Consider the following 14,924-nt stretch of genomic DNA (forward strand, 5'->3'; position numbering starts at 1 on the left):
CATCATCATGGGTTTATATTTCATATTGAGAAATATACTTAATTCTAAATTAATATTAGAATATTAATCTGGGCTATGGGCTACAATTTAATCTCTGTGAAGAGAATCGCTGTCTTTGCAATGATTAATATTTCTATTTTATAATCACAGTTTCAAGCTTTAACCATGGATAGTTCAAGTCAGTTGAGAAACTGAAGATAGAACTATGTCTCATAACACCACGACCAGAAAATTACCAATGGGTTAGTTGTGGTATCTGAAGTTATATGAAGATTGACAAAGAGCTAATATAAAGTAATTTCTTCTTGTCCCTTTACAAAAAGAATTAAGCCTCCTTTGAAACTCTGTTAGAAAGTGAACAATTGCCATCACAGGACTGGAAAATGCCTGTAGTTGTCTCGTGTCCACCTGTTTGTTCTCCAAATGAACAATGCAAGAAAACCAATGTAGGAAAGCAGCTGTGTAAGAAGGGGGAATCTAAAGGTTGTAATGGCTTTTTAGGTACATTTTTCTTTTTTGTTTTTTTTTTTTTGTTGTTTGTTTGTTTGTTTTGAGATTTTCTGCACAAAGCAAGAATTTTTATATCCAGTGGGAGTCTTTATAGCCACTGAGAAACTCTCTCTCTAGATAAAAGTTTCCTTGTCTATAAAATGGCAACCCAATAATACGACATATTTTATAAGATAATTGTGAGTGTGAGATTAGTGCCACCTTGTGAAGGTCCACACAGTCGTCGGGAATCTATCGGTTATCTTAACTTTGCAAACTTTCGCATGCCTTTTTAGGCCTGTTCCCATTGGATGACAAATCTGTTTATTGAGCCACAAATCAGCTTCTGGAACTATGCAGAATAAGTCTAATCCACCATCTACATTAATAGTCCTTCAAATACTTGAAGACGGCTTTCATGAATTTAATAACTGCTTTCTGTGGCTTCTTTTTTTTTAATTTCAAGAATAGAACACAGTAGACTGTAAAAATGAGCATTATCAGTCTTCCTTTGGATTTTCTATGTAAATGTTGTTTAACATTCAAATGGTGCTGATTATAATTTGAGATATTAACAGTTAGATATGCCATTGTGTCCCTCTGTTATTGTTTGTAAAGGAGGTTAAACAGTATATTAACTTCTGAGTGGTGATTTACTGTTGCTTTTGTCAGAGAAAAATAAAAAAGAAGTAAAATAATATAATTTGATATTGCCTTTGAGACTTTTCAGTTTGTGGAAGTCTTTATTTCCTACTCAATTTTATTTTATTTTTTTAAAGCACACATGTAGTGTAAATACAGCATCACACAAATGCAGAGTTGTTCTTTTCTTCCTGGATTAAGTTGTTGTGTAATATTGCTCTGTAACCATTAAGCAGCTGCTCTGCTTCAGAGATGCTCATATTTCCTTTGGTAGACGAAGGGAATCTGCTATATGAATATCTCCAAATTGCTTTAAGATCTTTAGCTGTTGTATCAGCAATTTAGATTTACAGTGGTCAGTGTAACATGTGAAAAACATGTTCCTGAAAGGCCCCAGTACCCTGGAGGTTACAGATGAGGTTATGTTAGTAGCAAATAACCTGACATTTTGCTGAGTCTCACCCTCTATCCTACTGCAGGGCTCCTGACCCATTGCAAAACTCTTCCCGTCATTTTGCCACAGTCCTATTGTCTTCTGTATGCTAATGAGTAAGCACTAGTAGGTATCCAAGTACTAGCTTAAGTATCCAAGTACTGTTTCATCCATGATTTCTTTTTCACTTTGCCATATCTTGGGTAATGCCTGTCCATTGCAAACAAAGGCTGCGCTGCCTGCAGAGATGCATGAAGGTGGCAGCCATCTGCTTCAGGTGCTTCTCCCAGGCTACCCCCCTTACCTGATTACCACCTGTCCCTGTTTCTCTAGGTACATGGTTAATAGGCATTACCACTCATCCTCAAGAACGCTTCCTCCACTAAAGTCTCAGTGGGCTTCATGCAGGAGTAGAGCCCAATGGGACCTGTGTAGTTTTTTTCATTTTATCTAGTAGGTTCCAAAGAAGTTCTGATATATTTCCGATGCCTTTCATAGTTTCAGTAAAATACCTCTTTCCATTGTTTTTGTAGATTCCAATTTCCTAGGACCTGGGAAGTTGGTGGTAGACGAAGGGAATTTACTCTATGAATATCTCCAAATTGCTTTAAGATCTTTAGCTGTTGTATCAGCAATTTAGATTTACAGTGGTCTCTGTAACATGTGAAAAACATGTTCAGGGTAGTAGAAAAACAGGGTAGTGCCGTGTCCAGGGTAGTGGAGAAGCACCCTGCTACATGCTGAATTGTCTTCTTTTTTCCTGTGCAATAGTCATTGTTTTGTGTATGTTTGACTGCCTGACTATCTTCCCACTGGTAGAATTGGCCTTCACCTGGCTCATCCCTTCTTCATGATTTGGCTTCCAGCAAGCTCACACCCCACTCCATCTTAATGGTCACGACTTAGGAGCAAATGGCTCTCTGACTCCTCCTTGGAGTAATAAGGAAATGAACTTCAGATTATACATACATATTGCAATGTTACGTATTACATCTGATATAGTTTATGTAAATACATTGAAATACTCATCACTTATTCATTGATTTATTTAACAAGTATTTTTGGATTCTTACTATTTAAATACTTCCAGTTCTTTGATTGTTACTTTGTATTAAATGCCTGATGTTAGACATTAGTACACAGCAAAGTCAGAAATATAATCTGATCCTAATCATTACTCTTTCTTATTTTACCCAAAAGCCTAAATACACTCTTCAGCAAACAAGTTCTAGGGAATAACAAGGGTTAGTATAATTATCCATAAATCTTAAACCGTCTATATCTACATTGTATTAAAATGACTAAGATGTTAATGTGTGACCCTGTTTTTAAAGTTGAATTTTAAAATTTTGTTCTGACTCTATGTATAGGCAATGAGTTAGTCATTAAGGAAGATATAGAGATGAACAAAACACAGTCACTCCCCTAAATAAAGGAGCTGGTAACACAGCAATGACTGCAAGACTTGAAAACAGATCTCTCAGAAAAGCTGAAAGTACAAAGAATAAAATTAGTACAAACTAGGTGCTATGCAAGTACAGAGGAAAGAGATTTCTGGCTGGGCCAGTGGGTGGGAGAAGGAGGTGGAGAAGCAGTTTATGGAGTGGGTTGGTGGTAGGGTTGCACTTTGAAGGTGTGTAGTAAGAGGGCCATCTCACCGCAGGGAGCTGCAGGAGGAAGATATGAAGGTATGCATTTACAGAGTCCAATTGGGTGGTAACAAATAATCCTGTGTGACTGGTTAAGTATATGAGCTGCAGTCATTTTTTTTTTTTTTTTTTTTTTTGAGGTGGAGCCTCCCTCTGTTGCCCAGGCTGGAGTGCAGTGGCACGATATCTCAGCTCACTGCAACCTCCGCCTCCTGGGTTCAAGTGATTCTCCTGCCTCAGCCTCACGTGTAGCTGGGAATACAGGTGCCTGCCACCTTGTATTTTTAGTAGGGATGGGGTTTCACCATATTGGCCAGGCTGGTCTCGAACTTCTGACCTTGTGATCCGCCTGCCTTAGCCTCCCAAGATAAATAAGGTTTTCATACTTAATGTATTTACTTGATCAAGTTTATTATATATAAAATAAAGTATAAAGAACTATACTTTAAACAACAACAAAAGCAACAAACATCTTTCTATATGATGGTAACTTATAGTGGTCCAGAAGAGTCAAAACATCTCTTTCCCCAACCAGGCAAGGTAGTCAATGTCCTTTTTAGCATTCATGACTTTTAGCACCTTGTACAGTGCTTGTTACGTAGAAGTTTCTTAATAATTACTGAAATGAATTTAACCTGGTAAAAATTAATTACTCTTAGCTGGGCGTGGTAGGGCACACCTGTAATCCCAGCTACTCAGGAGGCTGAGGCAGGAGAATCACTTGAACCTCGGAGGCAGAGGTTGCAGTGAGCTGAGATCACGCCAGTGCACTCCAGCCTGGGTGGCAGAGCGACACTCCATCTCAAAAAAAAAAAAAAAAAAATTAATTGCTCAAGAAATAAGAGTTTCTTAAAATAGAAGTGCATTAAATGGGGACATTTTGTTTAATACTCTTAAAAATGTGTATGTATTTTTCGGAATAATGACTTAATGTGACACCTGTTTTATCCCCAGCTGAGATCTTACAACTTCCTCTCACACTCCTTGTTTCATTCTGTTTCTGAAGAAGGTGGGTGGGTGGATGTCAAACATCGATGGCTCCTCAGTTCACAGCAGTGAAACATAGATGCTAATTGAATGATTTTCTGTCTTTTCATGCTATGTATGCTTGAAAAGCAGTGTGGTGACATTTGTTCTGGTAAATTTTCTGAATAAAGATTTGCAAAGCATTTTGAACTGTTGGGAGGCCAGTGTGCATAATTCAGTATGTAGCTGATGGCTGGCTCCACTGGCCAATCTTAATTTATTGGTAGCATGTAACCAGTGCTTATCATGGGGTTTATGTATTTATCTCCCTTAGTATTCATAACAACTCTATAAGATAGGTGATTTTTATCATCTCTAATTTGTAAGTGAGGAATCTGAGGCAGAAAGAGGACTAATAACCTAGCCAAGATTTTATAACTGGTAATCTGTGGCTAGAATTCAAATCCCAGCTCTTTGACTTCAGTGCTCCGGGTTGCTACGCTACCCATGCCTCACATCTCTGAACTGAATCTAATTTCTTGATGAGCCCTAAAGCTTTAGGTAAAATCCGGTCAAATTGCCGGTTCTTAGAATCTAGTTTTGCTTGTTTGTTTCTCAGAAGCATTTCAATTCTGAGGATTTTCAAACTTATTCTCTCCTAGGACAGGAGCAAGTAGGCCATAACATCCCTCCCTAAGGTATTCTCTCCCTCTTCACACTCATTACACCCCCTTAACATAAGTGAGAATGGAGTGGGCTGGGTGCAGGGTTACTGCTGTTTATGGGAATTCTCATCTCTAGTTTTGGACATAGTTAAACTAGCTAGCAGGCAGGCTCCATGGCCTCCGTAGACTCTGCCCAGGTGTCACTTGGCTTTCCCAGAGGCCTGGATTCACCACTGTTTGCCAAAAAAAGGTGATCAATTCTTGAAATGAAAGGAGTCCAGTGGAATAGTAGCAAGGGTGAGGAAAGCAGTGAAATTGTGCAATGTGTATTAAAGATGTCCAGAAATAGGTCAATGCAAAGTTCTGTATTTGCTGTATATACAAGTTCTGCTTTTTGTTCAATTAGTGACCCTGGAATAAGGGTGGGAGTGCTGGTAACAGCAGCTCACTTTCTTTAATCAGGGAAGGTTTTACAAAAGAACAGTGGTTTCAAGAGATCTTTGAAGTTATTCCAGCAAGGTGCTAATTGTGGTTGTGGTTTTCCTTTTTCTTTCATTTTTCACTTTAGTTTACCAGGTGCTACTGAGTCAAAAGCATTCACTGAGAGCCCACAGACCATTCTGTATGCATGGGCCATGGCAAATCAAACTGCATCAATAACCCCGTACTTTTAGAAAGGGAAGAAAAATGTTCCTAAGAGATTATTTGGTATCTAAACTTTTTACTTTTGTTTAAACAAATCTAACTTGCATTCATAAGAGTTCTTCTTTTTAAAGTTCTTATTGTAAGCATATTTGGTTTTTGTTTAAACCTTTGGCTTTAAAACACTGAAATTCTAGTGTATAATCATTTATTTTGCTTTCTGCCTATGTTGATCATTTTTTCTTTAATGTTTATTTTCAGGATACCTTGAGGATAGTTTTGTAAAATCTGGAGTCTTCAATGTATCAGAACTTGTAAGAGTATCCAGAAGTAAGTAAATTCTTTTCTAACTACTTAAGCATGAAGTATGATTTAAAATACTTTTTATATTTTGTTCCTTAAATATCGTATAAAGAGTGACTACATATTAAAAAAATTGACTTTTAAAATCTTAAAACTTTTGATGAAATCATAACTGAATATCAAATCATCAAAACTTTTTGTTGTATAAAAATAATTTTTGGTTTTTCTGATTGCCATGTTATTGGTATTCATTTAATTCACTGTTCTCTGCATGACCATAGATGGCCATTTATATCAAAGGAAGTATGATTAATTAAATGTACCCTATGTTGTTATGATAACCCACATAAGTTTCCTGTAGATAAGTGCTTTTTCATTTTACTAACATTTTGGTGGGGGTTGGAGAGGTACAGGATATACACACTAATGTGCAGAGTGTAGAGGGATGCAGAAATTAACTTTGCAGACTGGAGTTGGATATAGATAGAAAGCATTGTTATCCAAAACAATGTCCAATTGTTTTAACTGGCCACTTCACCTGAGACACCATTCTTGGCAGGCTGGATCAGATTTTTCTAGGGTAAGCTCACCTGGCAGGCTACCTAAGCAAAGGGGACGTTACCTTGATTAACTCTTTTACTTATTACTAGCATGTACAAACATAGCCAAGATGTACATCTATATGTACTAATTATGTTAAAGGAGGTGACTCTTTTCTTCATGCCCCCTTCACTGATTTAGCATATTTATGTAACTTTGAAGGGTATGTTTTCACCTGACATTTTGATAGAATGCATCACCTCGGAATGATGTTATTCAGATGATGTAGTCACACTCTGATACTTGCCTAAGTTGTGTTTTTCATTTGGGTCAAATTTAGAGATCATGAATAAGAATTATGATGATCCAGAAAGAACAGAGTGAGTTATTGAGAATAAGAATAAGCAGTGTTTTAGAGTCTTGTTCAGTAAAGGAACCTCCAAGTCATCAAGTGATTGCTGACTGTCTTTTCAACCACAGTTCCCCAAACAGCTCGCATTTCTAAAGTGAACAGTGCAAATAGCGTGTATATCAGGGAGTGATATATGTGAGCATTTAAGACCGTAAGTAGTTTATCCTTTCTGGTATAATTCTGGAGTAGATAAATGTATGCTCAAAAGACTTCTGTCATGGATCTTTTTACTTGGTGGCAGTAGGAGAAGAAACACAAATATCCTGTGTTCCGGTAGCCTCAGGGTATATATTTGATGGGCAAGGAGATTATCCAAGGCAATATGCCTTAATGTGTTTTTCCAGATCAATATGTGATATCCAAAGATATCCAACATTTGCAAGTTTTCACTTTTAATTTGGGAAGAAATATGCCTGAGTCATCAGTAGCACTTTGTAGCATCAGGTAAGAGAGGGGATATCTGGAGGGGTGTATTTGTTTTATCCATAGGGTTCTTTAGCAGAAAGGCTTATGAACTTATTTGCTTAAATTTGTACTTCTCTGAGTTCAAGTTCAGTGGTGTATTTTCATCCTTCTTAGGAGAAGGGCCATAGAGTCAGCTGTCAGAAAATATTTATTTAGTACCTCATTGTAGGTAATATTATGCTAAGGACTGTCAAAGGAGAACCACATTAGAACCTTCAAAAGCCCAGACAGATATTTTAAAAAATCTGAATTTCAAACATTAAAAAAAGATGAAAATTATCTTTCCAGAATAGTTCAAAACCAAGGTAAATCTAATATATGTCATTCATTCATTCTTAACTTATAATGTCGTATCTTAGAGGTTTTTAGATTATTTGTTATAACCAACATTACTGATTTGTAATTAGCACATTAATTATATTCATTAGGTAATTTATTCACCAAACATTTATTTTCTCCTCCATATGTAAATATGTATCTCTGAAATGCCTGAGAAGTTATCCTCCTAAGTGTTTTAATATATCCACATCATAATCTTGTTTGCACCATTCAACTTTATTATTTATGAAATAAGGGTTTGCTAAGTAAACATGAACTTCAGCACAAAACTTACGTGTGTATCACAAATTCTGGCTTGAGGGTTCACAGTATGCTAGTGGTTTCAGTCCTCCAGAGTTTTACAATCATAAGACCCACTGATGTGTATGTTGACTTTAGCTAATGAAGCTATTCAGCATTAGGATAGTGATCTCCCTGTTGAATGACATTATCTCCATCTTAAAAGTTGATTTAGGATCAGCTTTTGGAGTGAGGATAACAATAAGAAAGATTAAAGTTTGGCCTCTAACCCTTAGAATCTGAGGTTCTTTGGTGCTGCATTTTTAAGAGGATATCAGCAACCTCTTAAACATGATTTGCAGCTTTCAGCCTTCTTGTGGCTCCCTGGGAGAGGTGCTAACACTGATCTTTGCATCTGATGTAAGTTCTTCCAGAGGCTCTTAAGCAAGAATATCTGAGACTTGCTGTTCTCACACACTCTTTGTCATTAAATAATTTCTGTACTTTGGCCGTGTTTATTGTTAATCTACTTTCTTCCCCATTTACTGTCAGAATGAATACTAAATTGTTACAGTGTGCAGGCATAAATCTGTAGACTATCTTATTGCTATCTTTAAAAAATTAAAACATAATATGTGTACATATTGATGGAATCCATGGGATCTTTGGATACATGCATACAATGTGCAATGATTAAATCAGGGTATTTAGGATATCTGTAATCTCAAACATTTGTCATTTATTCATGTTGGGAATGTTTCAAATCTGTTTTTGCTATTTTGAAATATGCAGTATATTGTTGTTAACTCTAGTCACCCTGCTGTGCTATCAAGTACTGGAAATTATTCTTTCTATTATGACTGTGTGTTTTTACCCATTAACCGATCTCCCTTCATCTCCCTACCTCCCCACCTCTGACAACCCCTTCCATGAGATCAACTTTTTAAGCTCCCATGTATGAGTGAGACCATGCAATATTTGTGTTTGTTTGTTTTTTGCTTTCTTGACACTCTGGAATAATCCTTCTGGAAGAAAACTTAGAAAAAAAAATAAACTTTTGAAGATTTTAAAATTATCTTTACTACAAATTACATTTATTTATGGCTATACAAACTGTGCTGACTATGGAGCCATATGTATTCAATAGAAATTATAAATCTTTGCCTAAAAATTACATGAGCTTAATAAATTGAAAATAGTTTATATAAGGTAGAACCTCTATGTTTCCTGTTAGTAACTCAGGTCTGTGAATTGTATTTATTACTGTGATAAGAAGCCAGACAGATTGTTTTCTTCACTTGAGCCCCTGAAATGCCTCCTTCTAGCATGTAGCCCGCTTCCAGTGTCCCATAGAACATGGTTCTGATAATAAATTTTAAAACATGTGGTTACTGTGGGATTTCTTACCTCACATTTTTTTTAACCATTGGTGTACCTCAAGCCACAACATTTTAGTTGTCCAAATAGCTACATTTATTTGTCCAAATAATTCGAGCCATCAGGCATAGTTACTCATTGAATACACATATTTTCTGCGTAAAGGATGTTACAGTGTATTATAAAACATGAACAGTCTATCAGAAGGCAGATAGATACTCCAGAAGTTTGGAGCTGATACTCATCATGTATATACGATTTATTTAATTTTCAGTGGGGAAAGAGAGATGTTCATGGTATATTCCTTGATCACTTCTCCGTGATAAAGCTTGTGCCTCCTAATTATATTTTCTTAAAAATATTTTAAGTTAATCTTAGCCTGCCTAATATTAAAATAGAATTCAAGGGATAGCGAACACATTTAGAATATTCATTAAAAATTATGGGTAAGAAAACTTTCATAAAAATCTGCAGGCCTTTTAAACTTTTATACTCCACTTGAGACAGTTAGGAGGGAGGAGGAGATAAGTAGGCCACGTATGCTTAGAGTGAATCTCAGGGGCTCTAGAATTTGGTTGCAAAGCCTCAGAGTACACATTCATTTGAGCTTTTGAAGGGCTGATTAAGACAGGTGAAGAAATAGAAACAATTCTTAAGCAATGTTCTTTGACACCAACCTGCCTGGTCTTCACTTTGCACATTATCTCTACACATGATTTTGCTTCTGCAGCAGTCCCTGTTTAGAATGACCTCCCTCTCATCTCTTACTCGTTCTCTAAAGTCCAGTGCCAGCTATGGCTTCTCATAGACTTCTTGGACAATTCAAGCTGGTATTGGATTTTTTTTCCCCTTGCAATCCTACAGCAGTTATGGATCATGTCATTCATTTGGACAGTTTCATTGTCATCTATTTTGATATTTATAAGTTTTACATGAATGTTTTATTTACCCAGCTTCTTGTGCAATATTTTTATTAAGGGCAGTGTATGAGACTATTTTGTACCCATTGCAGCAATACCTGCCAGCAATGGACATAGTCAATAATCGAATGAACAAATTTTTAGCAAACAGGTTCATTTATACCTCTTCCTCTGCTTTTAGCACATTTTGAACTGTTCATCTTTGCTAACTATTCCAGTCTATTAGGGAAGAAATTTAGAGGAGAAAGCAAAGAAGGAAGGGAACTCATAATCACTGAGCACCTATTGTATACTAGGCACGATTCTGGGCTCTTACCACTACCTACTTAATTTCATCCTCAAAATAATCATAATGTGCCAGGTTATTATTATTCCCATTTTACAGTTAGGAAACTGAGGCACATAGCTTATAAGTACAGAGGGAAGTTAAACTAAAAGGCTATTTATTTCAAGATTGCTGATTCTAACACAATATGCTGCTTCACAGACTTATTTATAATATCTAAAATTAAATTTTAAAAATTTGAACAGATGTAATTGTACAAAAAGCAATGCTTATATACAAAAATTTTAGTTCCTAGTATATTAGCAAATTTTATGTGATTAAAATCATTTATATGTTTTAAATGATTTATAAAGTTGTGGGATAAAATTTAAAAAACACCAACTATTGAGTAAAACCACATTTATCATTTTTATATGAAACCTGACTACATATTTTAGAAACAAACTTGGGTTTTATTCTATATCTGTAAATTTCACTTATATACCTGCCCTACTATAAGAATTATTTATATCAAATAATTATTACTATCATGACTTCTAACCACTCAAATATTAATGTTGGATAGTGACAGGAATCATATATTGTTTCCTCCAAGGCATTTATAGACTAGTAGAGTGACAGATGTAATGTCAACTCATTTAAAGGAGTGAGTAAAGAAGGTTGAGGAGTAGGATTAAGGGAATTGGTAACCAGTGATTATAGTCTGATAGCCTCAAATTTTCAAGCTTGAACATTGCTAAAGTGAGTAAGTTCTCAAGCCCTACCCAGGGTGTATGATGGGTGTTATAGGATTAAGGTGAAGAAAGTTCTCTCTATCCTTAACCAGAGGCATGGAAGATATTTCATTGTTACATTTTAATAGAGTTCAGAAATATAAATGTCATTTCCAATGTTTCTTTGTCTTATTCCTCAGCGCCCATAACCCAGGGAACTGGAGTCAACTTCCCAATTGGAGAAATCCCAAGCCAACCATACTATCATGACATGAACTCGGGGGTCAATCTTCAGAGGTCGCTGTCTTCTCCACCAAGCAGGTAACCGAAAGAAGGGCTGCTCTTATTCTCAGTTGATACACACATAGGTAGGTAGGTGGATGACAGGCAGATAGATGGGTAGGTAGGTAAAGGGAGATGGGAAATAAGAGTTTTTACTGCTAGTACACAGATTTTAATCTTTCCTGATTATATTTATTTAGCTGTTACAAATTAAATGTAATTGTTGTATACAGCAGCTTAAAAAATCTTTTTCAGGGGGTTAGGTAACTATGAAAATATACTAATATGATTTTTATCCTGTTGTATGAAATATTAAAATGCTACCAGTTAATGAAATCTTTGGATGCCTTTAAAAATGATGTTGCTGTGGCAGTGATCTCTGGTTTATAACTGATTCTTGGTAACTTTTACCCAAAAAATACACCTAAGCTTGGGATCATGAGACATAAAAAATACGATGTTTCATTTATGTAGCCTTAAAATTAAAGACCACAGTTTTCCAGGTTCTTCAATTAGTTCATTTTTTTGACTAATTTAGGCAACTCTCAGTTACCAATGAAAATATTACCTTTCCTGTTCTGTGAGTTACCAGGAAAAGAAAAATATTTTGTTTCCTGAGATTTGGTTTTACCAGTCTATGTTGGGGGGAAGCTATAGACAGTTCTCTTTGGTTTTAGTTCTCTGTTGACATTCTCATTTTTTCCCCTGCACTTCTCATTGTAATTGTCAGTCAGGATGCTTAAAGATTACAGACGTATTGATTTTATTTTGTTTGTTCGTTTGTTTTTGGGCTGGATCTTCAAGACTTATCTCATTCCTAGAGCATTAAATATATATGTAATCAAATACAAGAGCATACATGAATTCTAGAGCAAAACACTCATTTTACAATGTCAGCTTTTAAAAAATAAAAGAATATCTGTATATTTATTTTTCTAAACTATTTTCAATAATGAAAGTCCACTGAATTTGAATTAATTATGCACTGTGCATATTTGTATGCTTATAAATGAAGGTCAGTTTTATATCAGTTCTGGTTTTTCTATAGTTAAATTATGTAGCAAGATAATTGGGTTTATTATCATTAAAATAGTCTCTGACATATTGAAGTCTTAAAAATGCTTTGGTTTTTCTAAATTTAAAATGTGAATAGTAATATTTAAAATTTTAACTGCTAAATGAGTATGATCTTTCTTCATGACTGCTCTATATAAGATACTGTCTTTCTTATCTTATAAGATAAGAATAAACAAGGTTTAGAAAACATTTCTCTATTACTTCCTTATGAATACAATTTGTCTCCCATTTTAAGGTTTTCAGACACATTTTCTGCTGACTCACAATGAGAGAAGTTAGATTAAAAAGAGAGTTAGATATAAGGTCTAACCTTGGTTACTTTAGGAAGAAACTAAGCTTAGCGTGGATAGAAATTGCCTTCTTCTATATCATATTAATACTCTGAGAATTGTGAGTCAAATATTAAGCATGAGCATCTACAAATGTACTCAGACGTATGCATCATTCAAGGTCGTGGAAACGCAACGCAGTGGAAAGAGCACAGTTTGGAAGTCAGATGTCCTTACCTTATGTCTGACTGCTTCCATTAACTTGCCCTGGGCAATCCACTGAATCTCTTCAAATGTGTCTCCCCATTTGTAAAAACAAGGGGATTGGTATATATGTATGATTTTTGAGGCCACTTTCAACACTGAAATCCTGTAATATTATGGCTATTATTGTTACAAAATGTTAATTTTGAATATTTTTAAAAGGTTTTACCAGCATAGGTGTGAATAAGATTTTTTTTTTTTTTAATTAAAGAAAAAATGTTCATTGGGCACAGTGGCTCACACGTGGATTCCCAAAACTTTGGGAGGCCCAGGCAGGAGGATCCCTTGAACCTAGGAGCTCAAGGCCAGCCTGGGTAACTCCCTCCCTACAAAAAATTTTTTTTAAGTTAGCAAGGCATGGTGGCATGTGTGTGTGATCCTAACTACTTGGGAGGCTGTGGTAGGAGGATCATTTGAGCTTGAGGCTGCAGTGAACTATGATCATGCAGCTGCACTCCAGCCTGAATAACAGAGCAAGACCCTGTCTCAAAAACAAACAAAAAAGAAAAAATTCATTTTTATAGTCATAATTTCATAATTATCTGCTTTATGGGATATTGGTGGGGGCATAAGAAAGAAGTATATCAACCAGTATGGATATAAAATAGCTTCTTAATCTTTGTTCTGGTTATTCATCTTTCTTAATCATTGAGATAAGTCATATTTCCATATTAAAATGTATCATTTTGGCTGGGCACAGTGGCTCATGCCTATAATCCCAGCACTTTGGGAGGCTGAAGTGGGAGGATCGCTTGAGCCCGGGAGTTTAAGACCAGCCGGGGCAACCAAGCAAAACCCGTCTCTACAAAAATACAAAAATCATGTGGGTGTGGTATGGTGGCAGGCACCTATAGTTCAGGCTAGTTGGGAGGCTCAGGTGGGAGGATTGTTTGAGCCCATGAGGTGTAGTTTGCAGTGAGCCAAGATCAAGCCACACTCTATGACATTCTGGGTGAAAAAGTGAGGCCTAGTCTCAAAAAAAATAAAGGTATCATTTTAAAAGTGTACCATTTAGTTCGAACTTGCCAATGGGCTTCTCTTTTCACAGTTGATTTTAAGAATAAAGAATAAATAAGTTTTAAGAAAAAGGTAAAGAGTAATATATAAAATAATCAGTAAATTGCTATAAATTTTTTATTATTAATTATAAGGTTGTTACTAAAAATTACAATTTGATAAGTATCTTCTAAACACCAGCCACTTAACTAAAAGCTTTACATTTAACAACTCGATTTACCCTTCCAACCATCTGCCTTTGAACTAGGTTTTATTATTTCCATTTTACAGATGACTTAACTGAATTTAAGGAGCTTACTATTAAGAATTCATAAGTGGCCTAGTCAGAATTTTACACTAGGACTGTCTGACTCCAAAGCTCTTGGTCTTCACATTAATCTTTGGATTAATGTGAAAGGACTGCATTATCAATGAAAAATCCCGATTAAAGGAACATTGTTAGTATTGATAATGATAGTGAGTCAGGTACACACAACACAATTTTAATATTAGAAGGTTAACCACATTAAGAGTTCACTTTTTATTAGTGGAACGTTTTTGAAAATACATTTGAATGGTAAATATAATGAACACCATATTTGTTAGATAAGTTTAGGTATAAGATGATATAATAAATGGTGTATGCAACTAGAAATATTTGCTATTACTATTGATGTCTTGAATACTCACCATTATTTCAAAATGATTCTGAAATACTATTACCTGTGCTTATGAAAATTTCCACAGTAAGGATCTTTTCAGATCATTTACTTTCAAATGTACACATCTTCCCAGAAATCCCATTAATATAATTATTGCCATATTTTAACAGCAAAAGACCCAAAACTATATCCATAGATGAAAATATGGAACCAAGTCCTACAGGAGACTTTTACCCCTCTCCAAATTCACCAGCTGCTGGAAGTCGAACATGGCATGAAAGAGATCAAGGTGAGTAAAAGGAGATGCCTCTAGA

General features: G+C 35.5%; 1 protein-coding gene across 20 annotated transcripts in view; it reads left to right on the forward strand.

Moving 5' to 3' along the window:
- The window catches only part of NFIB (nuclear factor I B), a 443,164-nt gene that overhangs the window by 364,287 nt on the left and 63,953 nt on the right, over window positions 1-14,924 (forward strand). For all 20 annotated transcript variants that reach the window (XM_032300179.1, XM_032300186.1, XM_032300181.1 and 17 more), the window contains 3 exons: window positions 5,748-5,816; window positions 11,261-11,381; window positions 14,781-14,899. In XM_032300179.1, coding sequence (XP_032156070.1) covers window positions 5,748-5,816; window positions 11,261-11,381; window positions 14,781-14,899 — 309 coding nt within the window. The remainder of the gene's footprint in view (window positions 1-5,747; window positions 5,817-11,260; window positions 11,382-14,780; window positions 14,900-14,924) is intronic.

Source organism: Sapajus apella, unplaced genomic scaffold, assembly GCF_009761245.1.
Source record: "Sapajus apella isolate SASKATOON/1434 unplaced genomic scaffold, GSC_monkey_1.0 scaffold42, whole genome shotgun sequence".
Taxonomy (NCBI): Eukaryota; Metazoa; Chordata; class Mammalia; order Primates; family Cebidae; genus Sapajus; species Sapajus apella.